Here is a 22,093-nt window from a genome sequence, read left to right on the forward strand (position 1 = left end):
TCTCTTAAAACAACCCCTGTGTTGAGGGGGGTGGGCTGCCTGGCCAGGTGAGGCCTGGTTATGTAGCCATGGGTCAGGATATAGAGCGGCACATGGGGCTAGAAATGCAATAACTGAAACAGAGAAGTGAGGACACAGGGTTAGGAAGAACAGTTCAGGATACAACTATGGCAGTCCAAGTACCAAAAAAGAAATACTTATTTCCAACAAGTATTAACTATGCACCTACAACAGCAAGGGCAACAGATCTGGTCACTAGCCTTATGGAGTTTAGTCTAGTGGGAAGGACAGACAATATATAAACAAATACATGATCGCATATCTAAATAAAATTAGAGCCTTATGTGCTCTGAAGTAAATTAAGCTGCAATAATAAAAACAAGGGAAGGACCTCTATGAGGAACTGATGTTTAAGCTGAGATCTAAAGCAGAAGCTAAGCCATATGGGGAGGGGAGGGAGGGAGGAAGTCAGGGGCATGCAGTAGAGTCAAGCAAACAGGCGTGAAAGCTGAGAGGCAGAAATGGGCTTGGCACATAAAAATCAAAATAAATAAGACCAATATAAAAATGTGTTTAGAACATAATACTCGAGTGGGGAAATCGATAATCCTAGCGAGTAGGCAGACGCCAAATTGGAGGGATGATGCAAATCATGGTAATGAACTTGGATTTTTTTCGTGAGTGCAAGGGACACTGAAGGATTGAGATAGGGTATTAAGATGGTATAATTTTTGTTATAAAATAATTACTCTGGGCTGCTGAGTGGAAATGATAGGGATGGGCCACAGTTTAATGTGAACAAGATGACATTCTTGCAACCAGGTCAAGGCACATTTACAAAGAAATCTTTCCTACAATACCCATGGACCCAAAGGCTCGTCACTCGTCCTCCATGAGTTTCAATACCATGTTAAAAAAATCAGGACTAAAAATACCTACCTCAAAAAAAGATTGTCTGAGGCATTATGGAACATAGGTAACACAGAGCTTGGTGTGTGGTGGGTATTCAGAAAATATTAGTTCCCTTTTCACTTATTTCTGTGTAGTTAATAAAACATCTTCCAAATTCATTAAAAGATCTAAACTTTTAAAAATTAAAAGCTAGAGCCAAAAACTTTTGGGGACAGTCAAAACAGTGCCTAAGACTCCACAATTGGAATGGAAAATAGCCTTGGCTGAGCAAAATCTTTTCTAATCAATATACTCTAAACCAGCAATATTCGACCTCTTTCATCTCATGGCACACATAAAATAATTACTAAAATTCTGCAGCACACCAAAAAATACATTTTTTCCAATATGACAGAAAAATAGGTATAACTTTGTTTCATTCCCACTGAACAGCTAGTGCTGTGTTGGCTGTTGCCATTTTTTTTTTATTTGACTAAGGAAAAAGAGGTCAGTGTCCCTGACTAAATAGTCAGGTACTACTACACTTTAAAAATTCTTGTGGCACATCTGCTGGAAATCACTGCATTTAACCAAAGGCAATATAACATGTGTACTCCAAAGAATGAATTCTGTATTTAAGAACCATCAGATTCTTTATTGCATTTTATACAACACAGAGAAAAATCTAAGTAAAGAGGGCAAATACTGGTAAGCCTCCTTGAAATATTCTTCTTTCTGATTTGCTAAAATTATCTTCATCTACTACCAAACTACACAAATCATTGTGTTATCCTCTACCATTTATTTTTAAACAGATGTGCAAAAAATTAGAAAATTCAAAAAGTCTAACCTATATATCTTGAATTGCCTTTCTTATACTTCAGTATTAATGATATAGTCTTTATTGCAAGATGCCCTAAATTGCTTTTTACATATAAAATAAATAATTTGTTCGAAATAGAAGTAACGGTATAGTATATGAGCTTCCATTTACATTCATCGTCTTGGACCTTCTCCAGAGTTCCCAGCAATCCTGGTAATTCTATCACAGATGACTGGTGAGGCCAAACAGTGGCCAACATGGGTTTTCTATGGCTGTGCCACACATGTGCCTACCACACATATGATGTGTATCTGGCTGGAAATGAGATATGCCAAATAGAAAAGATAAATGTCAGATTTAGAAAGCCTGATATAAAAAAATAATGTCAAATATGTCATAAATTCTCATACTAAATAATGCTGAAATAATCATACTTAGAATCTACTGGGTTATATAAAACATGTCATTAAAATTACCTTCACATTTTTGTTTATCTTTCTTAGTGTGGCTATAAGATCATTGTAAATTACATACGCAGCTCACATTTGCATCTCATTCCTTTTGGACAATACTAGTCTATGATGTCATATATTTAATTCAATCAACTGTGTGTAAATCTGGTATGTAAATCAAAATATAGATCAATGAATAGAAGAATAAAGAAATAAGCAGATAAGCTCATGATATATCTCTGCTTAAATAATTTCACAATCTTGCTTAATAACTATTTGAGGGAAATGCTAAGTTTAAATAAACAGGAAAATGGGAGAAGGTGGGGAGGGTAGAGGGTGGGTCAATGATATGGAAGATCTGACTTGGGCGGTGAACACACAGTACAGTCCACAGGTGATGTGTTATAGAACTGCACACCTGAAACTACACAATTTTATTAACCAATGTCACCCCCATAAATTCAATACAAATAAATAAATAGGTAAATTTAAAGTTAGTACTGCATTTCATCTAATGAATAAATGTGTATTAAATGCTATGGATCACACACTGGGATTGGTCATGAAACACCAATACACGTATTTAAGAAGGGGCCTATCTTCTCATGGGGTTCGCAGCATTATGGAATGACATAAATAAGGACACAAGTCATTGCAGTGTAATATTTTCAAAACATTCAGAGTGTCCCTACTGAGAAAGACCCAGTGCCCTGTCACATGTGGTCAGGATAACCACTGCAGAACACCACACAACATAGCAATCATTTTCTGATGCCAGTTCCTGAACACTGGGCTGTTTCCAGAGCCAAATACTCAGAGACTCCATTCTAAGAGTGCAATCAGCATAAGCTGACACACAAAACCATCTCTGTTCTTTGGTATATAAAGACACATGCCCATACACACATATATCACATACATTTATATAGATATGCTGTGTGTCAATAATAACATATTTTGCCATTCTCAGTCTAAGAAAAATGAGTTACTTGAATGAAGCCTTTAAACAGAATTTGCACATATAAGCAAAATAACTTTAGAAACTCTTTCCCATTTACAAGTACTTTTGTTGCTGAGCATTCAGGAATACCGGTCTTGGTATTCTTATCTGATTTCCTAATTGACAAGCAGAGAAGGAGAGAAGGGGATAAAAACCTGTCATTGGTTAATGGAGAGGTCACTCTTTATTCCTTTTAACCATTAGAAAAGATACTACCAATCTAGAATGGTATGGTGAGCAAAAGATAGTACTCAACACCAAATGTCAGACTCTTTAAAGAAGTAATGAGTCAAACTACAATACATAGATATTAAGGCATTCATTATTCGATAATGATAACTTTTAAGTATGTATGAAATCCATAAAAATGTCATATTTCAATGTCAAACCTCATCTCTCCTCCCCAAATCAAAGAAAGATCCTTTGAAGAACTTACATTCTAGAATCTCATTCAGGCTTGAGGCAACAGGAATGTTTTAATCCATGCTTACATCTAGAAGAACAAAGCTATTTGCCTCAAAACTAAGGATGTAGTACCCTTTCAAAATGCCTTACTACATAACTTCATTATCTCCATAAGAAGTGAAAAACTTTGAACTATAAATTATGGAGGGAAATCTAGTATAATGATGGAATAGTAGCCAAAAACTGATACCCTTTTTGCATTAAAATATTCAGGGCTAATTGTGATTGTAGCACTTGTTTTTATCCTTGCTTTGTTCCCCAGCCAAACTTAAACACTTCTCGTCTCCTTCAATGAAAAGTGGCGCTATTATGTTTCCTGGAAGCATGAGCAGGGTTCCTCAAAGCCTAATTTTAAGGTCTTAATTGGCTGAGGCGATGGGAGACCATACAAAGCCCATTTCACAGAGAAGGGCAAGATTGCCAGGTCACTTGAGAACAGATGAAGAGCTAAATGGAAACTATTGCTGAAATCTTAGAATGTTCTGGGAAGTTTTACCAAATAGTCACTTAGACAGAATGAAACACAATCATCCATCATATCACAGAACCAAGAGGGGTTGAAGTTCGCTTGTAGAAGCAGGACAACAAAACAAAAACTGTCATCTTCACTGAGGAATTGAGTATCATAACTAACCAGGCAAGCTTTCTGGAGATTGGATACTGCGATCAGATCTGTGGAGTATCGATGACACCAAATATATGGTCCTGCCGTCTCACAGCCTCTAAGACCCAGGCACTGTACATTCCCATTCAGGAGGGTCACTACCTACAAACACATTTGTTCAGGTGGCACTGCTGGGCCTTTTGTCTGCTTTTACCTTTGCAAAGATGAGTTAGTCATTCACCCATCTACCCATTTAGCCACTAGACATCCATTGTGTGTTTTGTAATAAAAGACACTCAAGATACTGAACAAAATTATCTTGGCCCTGAAGCAGTTATTATTTAACTAATATTAATTAATAATTCAACAACATGTACACATTATAAAACATATAATTTGGAATGTCAAGTGAATTTATTCCCTTATCATCAACCCTAACCACTAGTGACAGGTTCCCAAAATAAAGAAAACCAGAGAAGAACAATTTTTACTTGTGAAATGCAAGACTGCATGGCAAAAGAAAAGTTAAATGTCCAGAATTAATATAAAAAACTTTTAAATTACTTTATGTTCATATTAACAATAAAAACACATAACAAAAAATACATCAAATGAAATTTTACACATGGGGGTTGATAACAGTGAGGATGTACAAATGATTTCCAAATAGCATCAGATACTACTGAAATTTCAATAAAGATGTTTATAAATTTGTTTTATTTTGCTGTGATAAAAAAAAATACAAGAGGCTTAATCATTTTAGGATAGTACCGCATACAATTAAAACTCTTATTGCTTACTCTAGACTACCTACATTAGTTGCTTGCTCCTTAGTTCACTCACTCATTAATTTACTCAACAATGTATTGAGTAGTCACTATATGTTGCTGCAAAGAATTAGAAAATCCAAGGTGCCTGGCGGCATTAAGCTGTACCTCCACTGGCCCTTATTACAAATCAAAGGAGTTCTGTTTATTTACCTGATTTTATTCCTTGTCAACCACTGCAGAGAATAATTCTTCTGTTCAGCTACGCTCTTGTTCTTATTTTCCCCAAGGCCATTTACTACAGAAAATTTACTCTTCCTTTATCTCAATTACCTGTTGAGAATACAAGTTCCCTCTTTTTCAAATTATCCCCAACAGGAATGACTGACAATTGATGAAAATTAAATATATAAGCAAGGAAAGTTCTGTAATTTCAGAGTTAAAGCATGCTAGAATTTGGTACAAAATAAAGTACACATTGATCAGAGGATACTATAATTCACAATCAGAAGTAAAGTCCAAGAGAAAAATCTCCCTTTGAAGAAAATATACATTAAGAAATAACAATCTTACATGTATTATTCTAACTAATCTACATGAAATAATTAAATATTGATATCTTTCAGCTACATTTGCAGAACTTTAGAAATTACATGTTACGCCTAAAAAAAAAAACAAAAAACCACTGCCCTCCCCTAAATAAATCCTTGCTAATAAAGCCTCTAACCATTCACTTGTTCTGTTCCTTCACCTGAAATTTTAAAAGGGAAAAAGTAGTATATACATAAAAATAAATAAGAACCCTGTCAAGAACCTTTCTGTAGGTAATCAGGACATCTCTCCTTTTCCTTCCCAAATTCTAAATCCCCCCAAGGTGCTTCCTTCATTCCCTGTAGCTTAAAAACCCACAGACACCTCCTCTCTCCTGTTACCATGATGGCTACGATGTTTCTGATTTAGGCAAAGCAAGGGGAGCTAATAACATCTGACTAGTAGGGAATCTTCCTAGTAACAGCAATCACAAAGAAAACAACTCTTTAAGGTGAGTGCTACCGTAACCCACAACTTAAATTTCCTCGGAGCATTTATAGCATTTGATAGTCATAGAACGAGGGTCTCAAATTCATTTTCACCGGGGGCCCCATCAGCCTCGAGGTTGCCTTCAAAGGGCTGAATGTAATTTCAACTCCTTAACAGTTAAGGAGTAGTCATATTTATACAGTCCTAAAATTATTCCATGGCTTTGATGGCAACTGCGAGGCTGATGTGGCCCCCGGTGAAAATAAGTGACACCCCCGTCATGGAAGGCATTTCCCTTTTGTAAAATATACAGCTACAACTATTTCATCATTTTCATAGCTTTATATGTACACTTCTCTGTAAATGCTTATCTGAATTAGATTTACTAATTCTTTCACCAAAAGTAAAAGTGTATCTCTTTCATCAGGTATGGAACCTAATGGAGCAACACAAACTCCGAAGAAACTAACAGGCGCTCACTAAAAATGAGTCCATTTCAGCTTTCTCATGGCTGCCTGAGCAAGACCAGTGCTTTCATCAGCACACCCAAACTGAAGGAGAGAAAAAGTAAACTGCACGACCAAATGTGCATTACCGGGTCATAGATCTCATTTAATATTTCTACCCAGGTAATAATGCAAATAAATGGGTATTTCCAAGAGAAGGGGTTAAAAAAAGTGAGCGTAGTTAATGACTACATACCAATTTCTTACAAAGTGAACTCTGGGTTTGAGATGGGGAAAGTGAATGACATACTTGAGAACTAGAAATTTCAAGGAGTGACACATCTCAAGGTCCTCCTGGAGGGAAAGTGAATGAAGGAGGACTGTAAAAAAATAAAATGCACGTGGAAAATAAAACAGAGTTGTGGGAAAGTAACAGGACCCCCAGCCACCTGAACAGGGCTCTGGATGCGTGGAGACTGAAAGGTGCTCCGCCAGCACTGTGAACGAGTTCGGGGTGGCTCACACCCAAGGCCACAAGCTCATGTCTTATCTAGTACGACCCTATGGCAAGACCTAAGGTACCTTAGTTTAAGAGAAAATGAAAATCAGTTCACAGTAAAGTGTTTAAAGTCAATTAATAAAAAAGCTGTTGATACAGAAGCCTCAGGAGGAGGTACAGGTATCCCCCCAAACTCATTTCCAACACTGGAGGCAGTTAGCTAGCTACACAAAGTCAGACAGTGAAAAACCTGAAGCACCAGTCTGCCAGAAAGTACATTTTAGGAGTTTGCTCTACAGATTCCAAAAGGAAGGGAAAAGAGGGTACATTTCTATGGAACTCTTAAAAAGCATCAGTATTGAATTCAAACCCAAAAAGCAGGAAGACATTCCAAATTCTTATTAACTTATTTTTAATATATTTAAATGAAAGCATCTTTCTTTAATTTTAATAGTTAATTAGATTATTTCTCTGCCTGGATAAAGAGGACAAAAAAAGGGATAATTTTTTGATTTAATCATAAAATTAATATAAACATACATGCAGATATCAATACTGTAGAACACTATAAATGTATTAGGTCAGAGCTGCATTTACTTGGATTTCCAACTGGAATGTAACCACATATTAACTAGTTATATTTTCCCCACCTTTAACAGTTGATGTTTTCAGAATGACTTCTGCATGAAGAATGTTTGCTTGGAAATGAGGTATTTCAATGAAATTGCATTTGCTTCTCCTCTCCTCCCTTAATGAACAGCATTATGATAAAATATATTTGGAGAAATATTGTATTAGTGTGTTCAGAGAGGATCCCTGAAGGTGTATTATATACACAGCAGCCATATTCCCTTCCCTGTAATGTCCTAGATAATGTTTTATCCTCGCCACAACAAAGACGCAGATATTAAAGAGAACCCATCAAAGGCCTCACTGATAGGGAGGAAGGAGACTGTGTGACTTAGATACATACCTCTGTGGAGTGTTCACATTAAAGAGCCACAGCCACAGAGTGCCCGGAAAGCAAAACCAGCCCCTTATTTAAATGAGTTCACAATGTCAGCCGTAGAAATTAACTGCAGTATTTGTTCATAATCATTAGGATGCCACCGCAACTAAACCTCACTACAAAGACGTCTCCCCTTCAGAAGATCTTGGAATAAAGGACTCCTTCCAACTGCCACAAACATGTCGGTTTCAAATAACTTCATAGCTTCAAAGCATTCTTACATCTCAGCTAAATCTTACAAAGATGTACTTCTTTGTTAAGGTATGCTGCATCACTCTCTAGTCAGAACAGAGGGGAGAGATGCTAACCCGAGGGCAACAGCTATAACACTGCCAGTCTCGGCTGTGGTTAGTGGGAGATGTGACTGTGTTAAAGGGAAAAAGAAGGAAGACACTGGATCATGAATTGGATATTCACCTGGCCCGTCCTCAGGAACTTTAAAAGCTTTGTAAGAGCCAAATTTCTCATGGCCACAGAAGTAAGTCAGACAGGACAGTTCTTGGAAACAGCTGCTCCACAGGATGTATACAGATGGATATGAAAATGCATTGGTTGTCCTGAAAACTCTCGAGTCCTTTAATCACTCTGTTTTAAAAACACAACAAAACGGGATGGTCTTGGGAGGTCGATATCACTTTCATGGTGGAGGCACATGCAAGAAAAAGTTTAATCTTGAGTTTCCTGTTTACAGGAGAGTCTATCTACAATGTTAAAATTAGCGGAATTAACTGGAACCTGAAGCTTCAAGTTCCTAGAGCTACTCATGAAATTATAGGCTATCGTGTACTAAAATAATGTGAAAGAAAATCTTGGAAATGTTATAGCTATCACAAGTACATAGTTTATAATTAAATAGCTAAGCTGGCTATTTTTTTCTGGACAGCATTTCTAGGGGTTCAGTTATTATTATTAGCCAAAAAGACTAAGATGTTGACAGAGCAATTTTCTTTCTAACATTTTTAACAAGAATTAGATCTCTTTACAACTTCAGGAAACAGAGTCCAACAAAGTGAGGAAGGACAGGTTGTTTCCAAAGTGTAAGGCCTACTACTACTGAAGTTGACGGAGCGGGACTGGGTCATTCTGGTAGGCGGGATGGTAGCAGGATGCAAGCACGAGTTTCACAAGGCCTTTCCCATCTACGATTCACATTTTAAACTTATAAGAAACAATCTATCCCCACTTGCCACCCAAACTCAGCTGCATTGCTATAAAATGGGATTAATAATCTCAAATGGTTACTTTAACAATTAAAGGCGATATTACACATAAAAAACTAATTAGCAAGCTCTCAGGAAATGTTAGCTGCTAAGGCCGCCTCATTGACAATGAGGGTGAACAGCTGAATATAGAAAAGGTCTAATGTAACCTGTAGGGGACTGTGGTGAGGAATATTTCAACATGTGACATGATTAGGAAATGAATTTTAGATACTAGAGTACAAGGTCAATAGTCTCAGTAGGAAACAAAGCAAATGTATAATCTTTCGTGGTTGATGTGGTAATCAACTATGACAAATGATCAAATGATTAATCTAATCTAGAAAGGAGTATGTATGTATTAATGTCTCTAAATACTATTAGGAAGAACTTGAAGGACTTTATTCTGGAAAAATAAGTAGGGGAAGGGTTCTCTTATTGCCAAGTATCCTAGTTTCAAAAGAAATAGCAAAAACAGCTTAATTAAGAAGGACATCCTCAGAATAGTTTGGTGAGGTAATTTTGAGTTGTCTAACACTTCATCTTAGTTCCTGTGTCTTGAAGAAGCAGAAAAAAATAAATAAATATTGATGTTTGTCTTCTTTTTGATGGCTAACAGATCTAAATGTCCAGTGTAGATATGGTAAGGAGTATGGTTTGTATAAGGACAACACAGTAAATGGGATTAAAGGTGCAGGAGGTTAATTCCTGCTATCCACATATCTATCCATTCATCCATCCATCTATCCATCTACCCACCCACTTGTCCACCTAATATATCCAATAAGCATATTTATTTCTTGCTTAATTATAAAACATGGGGCCAGATGCAATGGAAAAATAATGATCTATAAAATAAGAGATGAAAACTTACTATAAAAAGATATGCAGATACCCAGAGGAAAAGGCAATAAATGTCAAATGTCATGTAATAATATCCTAAAGCTTTAGTAGTAATGGGATGGTAAGGAACAATACCACTAGCGAGAGTGATATGGGTAGAATTTTAACAGAAGGAGAGGGGAAAATGGTGGGAGTCCTGTAACAATCTGAACTTCATTTGTTCAGCAGTGAGGAAGCTGCTGAGGTTTCTGAGCTAGGAGTCATGGGGTCAAAGCCATATCTGATGAAGACTCACCTGGCAGAACTGATTGGGAGAGCAGCTGTGTGTGTGTGTGTGTGTGTGTGTGTGTGTGTGTGTGTGTGTGTGTTTTCTCTAAGGAAATGCTATTAGATGAAGGTCAACTGGAGGATGTGTTGCAAGTAATTTATTATAAAAAATACAAAACCGCCCTGGCTGGTGTAGCTCAACGGATTGAGCACAGGCCTGTGACACAAAGGGTCGTAGGTTCAATTCCCAGTCAGGGCACATGCCTGGGTTGCAGACCAAGTCCCCAGTAGGGGACACATGAGAAGCAACCACACACTGAGGTTTCTCTCCCACTCCCTCTCCTTCCCTTCCCCTCTCTCTAAAAATAAATAAATAAAATAAATACAAAACCAAACTGTGAGAATGATATACTACTACTTTCTTATATTAATCTCAGCACATTCACAGTTATTTGTAAAAGATGTAACTCTTACCGAATGCTTTATCAAATAGCAGTGGAATGGACAGAGAACAACCAGGGCATGAAAAGTGGGAAACTCACACATACCAACCAAAGCGTGCCCACGTGGGAAAGTCATCTGTCTTGCGGCCTCTGGCAGACTCCCAGGTGAAGACCAGTCAAGTGGAAGGTAGAGACTAGAGATCAAGAATATCTTCAAATAAGAAGCTTTTGCAATCCTTTAAGAGATGAAGTAGTAAAGAGCTAAATAAGACAGAGGTAGTCTAACTGGAGAGGGAGGAGTAGATATGCGAGAAGCAAGGAAAACTGTAACGTCACCAACTGCATGGGACAAAGAAGTGGAAGAATGTAAACTTTTCCTTCAAATTATAAGTGTAAAGATAGGTTTTAAGTGCTCTCATGTTATAGACCAATGAGTGAGTGGCAGGAAAATCAAATCGATCAAGTGCATGTTTGGAAAAATGCCTCCAGTTCACAAGTCCCTTCCTGGTCTCTGTCTTACAAGCAAATTCTAAGGAAGTATCCTGTGCCCAGTCACTCACCAACTGTGTAAGTGATGCAGAGATTCAAAGAAAGAGCAAGGAAAAACAGAAATCAACTGAAAGAAATTTCCCAGAACACTAGGGAACAGTGAAATCAAAGGAAAAACCCTTAAGAAGTTGAGATCACCATTGATAGAGACAAACTACATACATGAGAACCTTTTGAAATGCAGTGTTTTAGAGTCCATGCCTTGAACAGCACGGCAATTTTAGAGCACTGAAAAAAATAACTTTATCCTATCTCTGCTATTAGTAAAAGTGCTCATCCTCAGAGACATCTACATGGCCAGAATAACAGTGTGTGGTACATCAGATTCATCACTAAACTGGCTCTATGCCTTGCATAGCCGCACATGACATGTATTATCCTTTGGAAGCAGCCTGCAAAAAATATAACTGTGAGAAATGTTCTAAAATGTGAATTAAAACTCAAAAGATTTCTGCCAAAACATACCTCTCAGCTTTAACATAGTAAATCCAGAAGCTACCACTCATTCCATCCTTTCCTCCAAATAGGTATTGAGCATATACAAGGCAAAGATCAATTAAACCCAATCGATGTTAAGGAGCTAATAGTCAAAGTAATAAAAAAAACTATACAAAATATTATAATGTGAAACTGCCAAAAATATTAGTGTATTCAAAATAAGGTAAGAGGAGAAAAAATGCTTCATTCTTGCCCTTGTTCTTTCCAAGATTCACTTTTCCACCTTTATTTTTGACTTCACCCACTGTCATGTCTTCTGGGATCCTCCTGCTGCACCAGTTAACCTTTTTTTCACCTGTTCAAACTCGCACATTCCCGAATCTTTCCACTCCACATTTACAGTCATGCTCAAGCTTGCCTACAATCAGCAGTGAGAAAACACTACCCTAAAAGTTATCTTCATTCTACTACTCAAACTAAAACAATTTTAGACATACACATATTTTTCATATTCTTTGCTTACTTTTCTGATATTCAGGTATTTTTAAACTGTTTTTTACATGTTACACTAGAGAACTAATTCAAATCATAGCACAAAATAGAGCTAGAGTTACTGCTCATGATGTTACGGTGACCCTAAATGAATTGGGAAGCTCTTAGAGAATATCACAGTGAAGCGAATAAAAATATAAATGGTTTAAATACTTCTATTGTAAAATATAATACGTAACTAAAATACTAGAAGAAACAAATGTTACCTAATCCCAGAGTATCATAAACAAAGTGTAAATCACTCCAATTAAATTATTTAATTTCTGCCAAATATTTACTGATGTGTCTTCTGCTTATGCAGAGAGTTCACTTTGGCTCTGCAGAATCCATCATGATTTCTTTCACTAAACGTTAATATTATGGCTCCCCTATTAACTGTGTGGCTGTCATTCATTCACTCATTCACTTACTTATTCAACTAATATCTGACATATCGACTATGTGCCAGGCTTTTTCTAAGCACCTGGGGATAGTGTTGAATAAAACAAAGCAAAACAAAATCACTACCTTCATAGGACCTCTATTCCAACTGATATATTCAACTTAACACACTTCTCAAGTGTGTCTAATCAAAACCGATTGAGGTGAGAAATAATCTCTTTTTGGGCCAGGACCGTCCTCGGAATGCTCCTGCACCCACAGGCATTGTTAAGAGTTCAAACTGCTGAACTGAAAAAAAAAATTGTGGGGTTATAACGAATCCTTTGTCCACTGCCTAGTTCCTGGCAAGGCACAGATCATAACCGAAAGCAAACCACCAACCAGCCTGAGCAGTCAGTCCTCTGCTGCAAAACCAGTATGTTCTGAAGTGGCTGGAGGACTACTTCCCTTCTTCCACACCCTGTTAGCACTTCCCTTTTATTCAAAAGAGGCAGCTCCATCACAGAGAGGCCTTGACAATGGCTTCTTTCATCTTCACACATCCCATACATTCCCAGTATGGGATAGTCTATATCTATATATCAGGAAGGAACAGATTCAGGAAGCTTGAATCTACAGCCCACACTGCTGAGAATTACTGTCTTCCTAGTATTGTGTCTGTCACACCGTCAGGGCAGTCGGGAATTGGCGAAGACCCCACCTCATCCAACAAAACCAAATGAGTATAATATAACACTTACTCCAAACTGAGGATTGGGTAAGAAAATCAAACGTTATCTTCAAGGGAAAAGACTCTCAGAGACCCAGGTCGATCTCTAATTCCTCCAGAATGAAAAATTATGTACGCTAAATTAGTCACAGCCAAAACCACAGCACATTTAAATAAGAGTTCATAGCTTCAGTTGAGGCCAAAATAAGTTAAAATTGTCTGCTCTATTTGTTCATAATCTTTAGCATTTAATATGGCAAGAATGCAACTGTATTATATTACACAAATGCCTCTTCTCAAGATTTTTGAAAAAAAATCCTTCCAACATCCACATAATTTTAGATTTCAATAAACCTCATAGTTTCAAAGTATTCTTAAGAGGGGAATACAGGTACATACAGGAGCAGCAAGTTATCGGAACATTGAAAAAGCAGACAAAGCTGGTTTATTAAGAAATTATTAAAAATAACAACTTACACATTAAAACAATATCATGCCTACATCCTCCCAGCTTCAGTTTACCGCTCTCTACTCTTGTCTTCATTGTTATTCATAACAATAAAAAATTTCTCAGGCAATAATTACTAAATTCTAAGAGGCCCATGGCATTAACTCTAATAGATTTTTTTTCTCATTTTGGAACACTCCTGCACAAACCCATTGGTCCAGAAGCATGAGACAACGCAGATCCACAAACCCGGCAGCCCTCAAAGTAGGAAGCTCCTTGTACATGTGCCTCAGTTAATCGGGCATGTGTCGGTTAATATGACATTAAATCAGACTAAAAACATCTGTGCGGAGAATGGCATTAATGCCAGCAAATTGGAAGTTTCTCTGTCCTGTTTCACTGACAGATAAGTTAACTTTGTTGTACCTAGTAAATAAGTTTCTGATATGCAGAAGGGAACCAAATACAAGTTTCAACAATTGACTTTGATACTAATAAACATCCAAATTTAACCATCAGTCTGGCTGTCCTTTATCTCTTCTATGTATACCACTATAAACGAATGCCAATGTATGCAAGAAGAGATTTCTAAGCAGGTAAAACCCTGCACAGAATCTCTCTTTTTCCTTCCATCTGTGGGAATCCTTTCTTTAAGATTCTGCATTCTTTAAGATCTCAATCAAATCGCAAGTCCTACTAAAAAACCTCAACCAAAGCAATCAATACTCCACCTTCACCAGGAACCTGTTGCTTATAATTCTGATGACATTCATTTCATCCTTCCTTCAAGTAAATATGTTTATAAGTCTCCAGCTTAACAGCCTTTGCCTGGTCTTCACTACTTCTATCGAGAGACAGCAACATCTCACACACATAAGGCAAAAGCTACAAAAGTTGGGGTCTTCCTAAGAATTTTCATTCATGATTTTAAAAAACAGGTAAAAATGGACCCCTCTTTGTCTCCCACCAAATCAGCCCTTACTTCCTTGCTTTCTTATTTCTCCCAATGGCCAAAGCACTGAGACCTTACAGCACCTTTGAGTCTTCCTTCTCACTCACACTGACCAATCTTGCGTTAAGTACTCTGCAATATCTTTGCACTTGTTGCCACTACAAACGTCCTTCTTTAGTCCCTCTTTTGCGTTTATTGAGACTATTACAATAGGCTCCTAACTGGATGATTCCCATGATTAATAGTAAGATAGGCTCTAATTATAATAACAGTTTCAAAATACATGAAGCAAAGTAAGTGATGTGCACAAAACCTCAAGGTATAATTGGATATTTTAGTAATTCTCTATTAACTATTGATAGACATAGAGAAAATCAGTAAGGATATAGAAATCACTAGAGACAGAGAACATGGTGAAATAATTTGGCATAATTGACACCTATAGGACATTTCACAATAAATGTAGAATATAACTTATTTTATAGTGTACATGAAAAATTCATCAAGTTAGACCATATTTGGGGCCATGAAGCAAGCCTTGATAAATTTCAGAATATCAAAATCATGAAGAGTGTGTTGTATGACCACTAGAGTAGTAAGTTAGACATGAATAATAAAATATTCAAAAAACTTTCCACATAATTCAGTATGAAGCAAGCAGAACACTTCTAGAAAGAAAAGAAAGAAAGCCATGAGTCAAAGAAATCACAACAGAAACATTTTCCACTTCAATCTAAATTGTAATGAAAATACAACTTTGCGAAATTTGTAGAATACACTTGAGGTATTACTAAAATGAAAATTTATAACTTTAAATGCTTATATTTGGAAACAGACATTGAAATAAAGCTTCCAACTTAAGAAGCCAGAAGAAGAGCAAAAATGTAGTACACAAGGTAGCAGAAGATAAAAATAAGAGTGGAGATCAAAATACTATAAAAAAACAAAAAAATAAAGAGTAAAAAGTTGTTTCTTCAAAGATATTAAGTAAACATTCACCAAGACTTATAAAGAACAAAACATAGAAAACAAATTACCATTATCAGGGATATAATAGGAGGCATCACTATAGATCTTACAGAAATAAAAAATAAGATTATAAAAAATTATGCCAATAAATTTGATAACTTAGATGAAATAAAGAAATAAATACCTTGAAAGGCATAGATTAATAAAACTGACTCAATAAGAAATAGAAATTCTGAACAGCCACCTATCTATTAAAGAACGAGTTCAAAATGTAAAACCTTCCAAATATGAAAACTACCAGCTCAGAGAATTTATTGATAAATCCTATCATACATTTAAAAATAACAACGTGAACTTATTATATTATAGATAACAAGTTAGACCATAATAATAAACAGATAGAAATAAATAAATAGAAATAATAAACAAGTTTAATAACATTGTAGAATACAAGGTTAATATACTTTTAAAATATAACCATTTAACTATATTTCTGTATTACTGTATTTAACTATATAAAAATATAACTGTATTTAACTTTATTTCTGAATTACTGTATTTAACTGTAAAAATTTAACTGTATTTCTACATCCTAAAAACACTGTTGGAAATTTACATTTAAAAATGTCATTTAACATTATAAATCAGAAAAAAATTGAAACAAATCTTAAAAAGACATGTAAGACCTATTTTTCTGAAAACTAGAAAACATCCCCGAGAAAAGTTAAAGGACAACTAAATAAATGGACCAAGAAACCGTGTTTCAGGATTGAAAGATTCAATATTAAGATATCCATTCTCCTCACATTAACCTAAACATTCAACATAATCCTATCAAAACATCAGCAGATGCTTTTTAAGAATATGAGAAGCTGATTGTAAGATACATAAAGAAATTCAAATCTTCTGTAGATACAAAGCAAACAATACATTTTCATTAAATTCATAAAGCAGAAATAAAAGCAATCACCTTAAGAGACTACAAACATGATGGGCTTTTATGAAAAGTTGGGTATTTGAATATAATTATCTAAATGCACAAATATTCTTTTCTATTTCTCCCCCCCGACACTTTTATGTATTCATAGTACACTAATCAATAACCAAAGGAAGAAATCACTTTTAGGGTGACAACGCTGATGATGCTTACTAAAAGGAAAACTGGGCTGCAATCTAGTGCTAATTAGTGGGTATTCCTTAACCTGTATAGAGACTATACAGCGTTTTATCTGTAAGTTCCATGATTAGGTAGCACTGTGCTGTCCTTAACAAAACCACAAGGACATCCTCAGACTTCTGCTACTGGCACAGTTTACATCTTTCGATCACACTGGAGCATCACTGCTCAAAGAGCAGTTTGGGGACTTCCCCAGACTGCTCAATAGTCACACTAACATATTATTTGCCTTTTTTACACTCAATTTCCCATAAATGTGGAGCAGTTTTCCCAGAGGTTCCATGACATGTAATATAACAAGAGATTAAATGCAGAAACAAAACTGAAAATGCCGCTATCTTCTGAAACAGCAATGAAAGAGATTTACAAAAGTGCAAAAGTGCCACTTTTCAATATTTTTGTCTAGGAAAAGAGTTAAATTTCACTAATGTTTATGTTATATGTAATGGATTTATGTTACATGTACTTATTATTTTAAAGGAATATTTTTAATTCTTAGTTTTAATTTTTAATATGTTAAGTACTGATATACATAATACACAATAAAATTTTTGAGAACTCAAGCAGCTTTTAAGAATATAAAGTGGAACTGATACTAGAAAACTTGAGAATCGCTACCACACAGTAATGGACAATTTTAAGTGGCACATAAAGAATAACTGACCACTAAAATGAAAGAAAAGGGGTTACCATGTGTCCATACTTCATTTTCTGTAGTGGGACACTACAGTAAGTCTCTTTCTGTATCTTAATTAAGTTACTAATGAAAGACAAGACCTCAGGCCAACACAACATAAGATACACTTAGGATCCCCACACATAATTGCAATTTTTCTTCTTCCCCTTCTTGAGGCATCTCTAAAATAGGCAAACAAAAAAGCAGTTTTCTAAGTTTCTTGTCTAAATTTCAAGTTATGTATTATCTATATATTATACATATTAACTGTCCCCTGCTCTCCTAAACTCTTCTTTCCTCATTCTATTGTTTTCCCCATTGTGCTTACAGCCTTCTATTATATAATTTACCTAATTTTTATATTTTTTGTCTCCCACTCAATAGTAGGTAAACAAGAGTAAGATTTTTTTCTGATTTATTCACTCATGTATCCTCAGCACCTGTAACAGTGCCTAAGACAAAATAGTGGAAAAATAAATACTTGAATGAATTAATAGATAGCTATTTTACTGGAGTAAAATATAAATTTTACCAGGGGGAGACAAAGATGTCTTAGCAAATTAACACTTTCGAACGGCTGGTAGACACAGAGCAATGCAGACAGGAGGGATCTGGTAGCCGACCGAAAAACTCTCGGGACAGAACAGTTTTCCCTCCTGGACCCGGAGAGGAAGAAGAGATAAAGGAAAGGAGAATGAAGAAATAATCTTAACTGGAGGTAAGAGAAGTAGGTTTTTCCAATCCCAGATTCCAAGAACATAAACAAAAAAAAATAAGAACAAGAGCAGCAGACACACCTCTCTTCTCCCGATGTATTTCTTCCAGAAGCTGCTCCTGCCTTTCTATCTGATCAAAGAGGCACTGGAGCTCGGATTCCTTGTTCTCAGTCAGGTTCCTGAGTTGCTGTCTACACAGCATCAGCTCGTGCCGCAGACTTTTCTCTCTGTTTTCTCTCTCTTTCAGTTCCTCACAGAGCCACTGAAGTTTAGTCTAAAAAATGACATTTATAGTTAATTAAGAAAAAGAAACAAGACAGAAATCTAAAAAAAGCAGTATTTCAAAATAGTAGGAAAAATAATATCATGATAATATGAACAAATACAAACAACAACTAACAAATTTAGGCAAAATAAAAAATACGCAATCATTCATACCAGTTCAAAGTTGGTGTGAAATCAAGCCATGATTTTTTGGATTTTTATAAAAATATGGTTTAATCTATACTCTTTGACAAGGCGGTACTACAGAAAAATTTGGCCTACTAATTAAAATTCCAATCAATTTGGCCCACTAATTAAAATTCCAATCAGAATAAAATTAGCCCCCTAATTTACTATATAAAGCAGTTTTGTAAAGCATGTAAAAATCAAAACCACCCTGGAATAGGACTAGAAATTCCCTATAAAAAGATTTTTTCCTTTAAACCATGATTTTTTAAAGATTGTATTTAGTTTTAGACAGTGAGGAAGTGTGGGAGAGAGGGAAAGAAATATCAGTGTGTGGTTGCCTCTCCCACGCCATCTACTGGGGACCTGGCTGGCAACCCAGGCGTGTGCCCTGACTGGGAATCGAACCAGCAACCCTTTGGTTCACAGGCTGGTTCCCAATCCACTGAGCCACACCAGCCAGAGCTAAAAGGGGGTTTTACTGCAAAGAGTAAAAAAAATTTTATAGGTTTTTTTTAAAGATTTTATTTATTTATATTTAGAGAGGAAGAGAAAGAGAGAAGGAGAGAAATATCAATGTATGGTTGCCTCTCATGAGTCCCCTGCTGGGAACTGGCCTGCAACCCAGGCATGTGTCCTGACTGGGAATCAAACCGCAATCGCGTGGTTCTCAGGCCCGTGCTCAATCCACTGAGCTACACCAGCCAGGGCCTTTTTCTAGTTTTGTTTGCTAAAAATGCATATCCCCAGGATCTAGCCAATCGGGTAGAGAGAAAGACTTCAGGGAGATAAAGTCAGCCTTTCCCCACCTTGAAGAGATGATAAATTTCTATCGAAACAACTTTCTTTTTCACAGACTCTTAACCTCACCATCTTTAATATTTAATCCATTCTTGCCCAGTGATTGAATTTAGAAAATTTAGAAATTTACAAATTTAGAAAATAACTTCGTATTTCCCTTTTCTCAATGTTTTCTTACCTACTCCATCCCAATATTCGGCCTGTGTTCACTATCACCACTAAGAAGTGATAATGGAGAAACGGCAAATCTGTTTTGTTGTACAATAATCCTATTGGTTGTGGGGGGGGGACAATAACCCCCCCAAACCCATCTGATATGAAGAACTAATCAGGCTTGATATGTGTTGTTATGCACTGAATTGTGTGCACCCACAGTTCATATGCTGAAACCTCAAACCTCCATGTGACAGTAATGGTAGGCAGGACTCCTAGTGAGGTCATTAAGGTTAAACCACGTCATAAGGCTGGGACACAAGGGCTTACAGGAAAGCTTGCACTTCCTCACCTTTCTCTCTGACTTTGCCAAACCACCCGTCCCACCCCACCCATGCACAAAAGGTGGCAGTCTACAAGTCAGAAAAAGGATTTAACAGAAACCAGCCCTGACCCCTTGATCTTGGAGTTCTAATCATTAGAACTGTGAGAGAATAAATGTCTGCTGTTTAAGTTACTGCCCAGTCTGTGGTGTTTGGTTATGGCAGCCTAAGCCAACTAATACTGTAAATATAACCTATGGCTTCAGTTTATTCATATGAAACCTTTATTCTACTGCCATACAAAATTTAAAAACAGGTTATAGTTAGATGTTTGTTATAAATTGACTAAGTATACAGAATATACCATTAATCCTACAAAACAAAATAGGGTACCAAATTATGGGAATGTAATCAAACAATAATCAATTATGAGACTCTGTTAGAGAAACACTCAGCATCTTCATTAAGTAACTTGCCAAAACAGCTTGAAACACAGTACAGGAATAACTTTAACAACTCCAAATAATAATTAGCTGACAAGACTATTAATCACAGTGCCAACACTATTCTATTAACCACTCACGAGAGCATTGTGCAGATCACACAACAGGCTCATTTATTTAACTACATCAACAAGTATTGTTAAATAAACCAAAATAGAGAAAGAATTTCTAAATAAAGCAGTTTTTACCTTCATAGTTGACAGCTTGCAATTAGGTGGAAATACTTATCATGATCTAGTAAAACAACCAAAGTGGTCTTTTTAATCTATAAGAATATCATTACTGAGAGTTAGTGTAATAATACACTAGAGTCATAAAGGAACCACTCAAAGCTAAAAGCTAAGGCAAACAGCAAATTTGAACAAAAAAACTACAGCTAATAAAGTTAGCAATATTAGGACCTATAATTATGCTTAGCTTGCTTCAAAATTCATCTGCGCCATCAGCCTCCTTGCCAGCTTCTGTGTACCTCTATCAAAGCCCTTATACATAAAATATTGAAATTACTATGTAAGTGTCAGCTTTTCCAGACAAAATACGTCCCTGAAGAGATTCAAGTCTTAGTTTATTTTTATGCCCAGAGCATACAACAAAGCATGTGTAGGACACAGTAGTTTCTCAATAAATTCTCTATTAAAGTGAATAAAATTTGGCCTCGACATCCCCTGTCCAGATTCATCACAAAAACGAATCCCTAATCCCAGGGAACTCCTGGCCTGGCATTCCTTAACAAGCATCTCAACCCTCTTCCTCCCCATAATGTCTTCTCACCATTCATCGGCTATTTTATCTGTGAGCCTGGTCCCACTCTAAGGTGAAGTTCATGAGTATGTTATGCCAACAAAGCAATAGTGACACAACCCCCACTCAATCCTCTAGTTCTTTTAGGATTAACGCTAACAGAAGAAATTCATTTGGCAGATTTATGAAAACAATTACCAAAGGCCCTCACAGGTCCATCTAATACTGCAAGATGTCAGTACAGACTAACTGAATAGCAATTCTACTTTCCATATACTTTTTGTCCTTTGATTTCAGATCTTATCTTCAATACTTATAGAGCTGCCCACTCGTAGTTCATGGGAACTACAGTATTGTAGCCCATCAATAACCTAAGCCATTTTTCCAGTAAATAGATTCAATTCCTCCTTACTCAGCTGGTCAGTGTGGCATTGCTTATCGGGACCCTTTCACACTGTAGAGGAACCGTTGTCTCATACAGTGTTAAAACCCATCTGATCTGAAGTTCAACCCCATTAAATGATAAGGGAAGACTGCTCAGCAGCTCCCAAATTAAGGAGCTATGATTAAGAGTCATCTCTGGCACTCATAATTTAGCTGAACAATAGCAGTGAAAGTTTTCTGTTCAGAAATGATAAAGGTTTTAACTTGAAAGAAAATTCCAAGTATACTGCTCTTGTCAAAATGTGGAGTTGGGAAAAATAAATGAGAAATTCTTTATTAATGCATAACAGAGGTTTCTAGTCCAAAGATTCTGGGACAGCAAAACATGTGTATTATAAATTGCCTATGCAGGTGACATAAATGCTAATTTACATTTGGTTCTA

At 36.3% G+C, this 22,093-nt stretch overlaps 1 protein-coding gene across 11 annotated transcripts in view; it reads right to left on the reverse strand.

Moving 5' to 3' along the window:
* CEP128 (centrosomal protein 128) overlaps nt 1-22,093 on the reverse strand; it is a 355,354-nt gene that overhangs the window by 189,943 nt on the left and 143,318 nt on the right. For all 11 annotated transcript variants that reach the window (XM_053673395.1, XM_053673403.1, XM_053673396.1 and 8 more), the window contains one exon: nt 18,377-18,569. In XM_053673395.1, coding sequence (XP_053529370.1) covers nt 18,377-18,569 — 193 coding nt within the window. The remainder of the gene's footprint in view (nt 1-18,376; nt 18,570-22,093) is intronic.

The sequence above is a fragment of the Artibeus jamaicensis genome, unplaced genomic scaffold, assembly GCF_021234435.1.
Source record: "Artibeus jamaicensis isolate MK-2021 breed Jamaican fruit bat unplaced genomic scaffold, CSHL_Jam_final contig_851, whole genome shotgun sequence".
Lineage (NCBI taxonomy): Eukaryota > Metazoa > Chordata > Mammalia > Chiroptera > Phyllostomidae > Artibeus > Artibeus jamaicensis.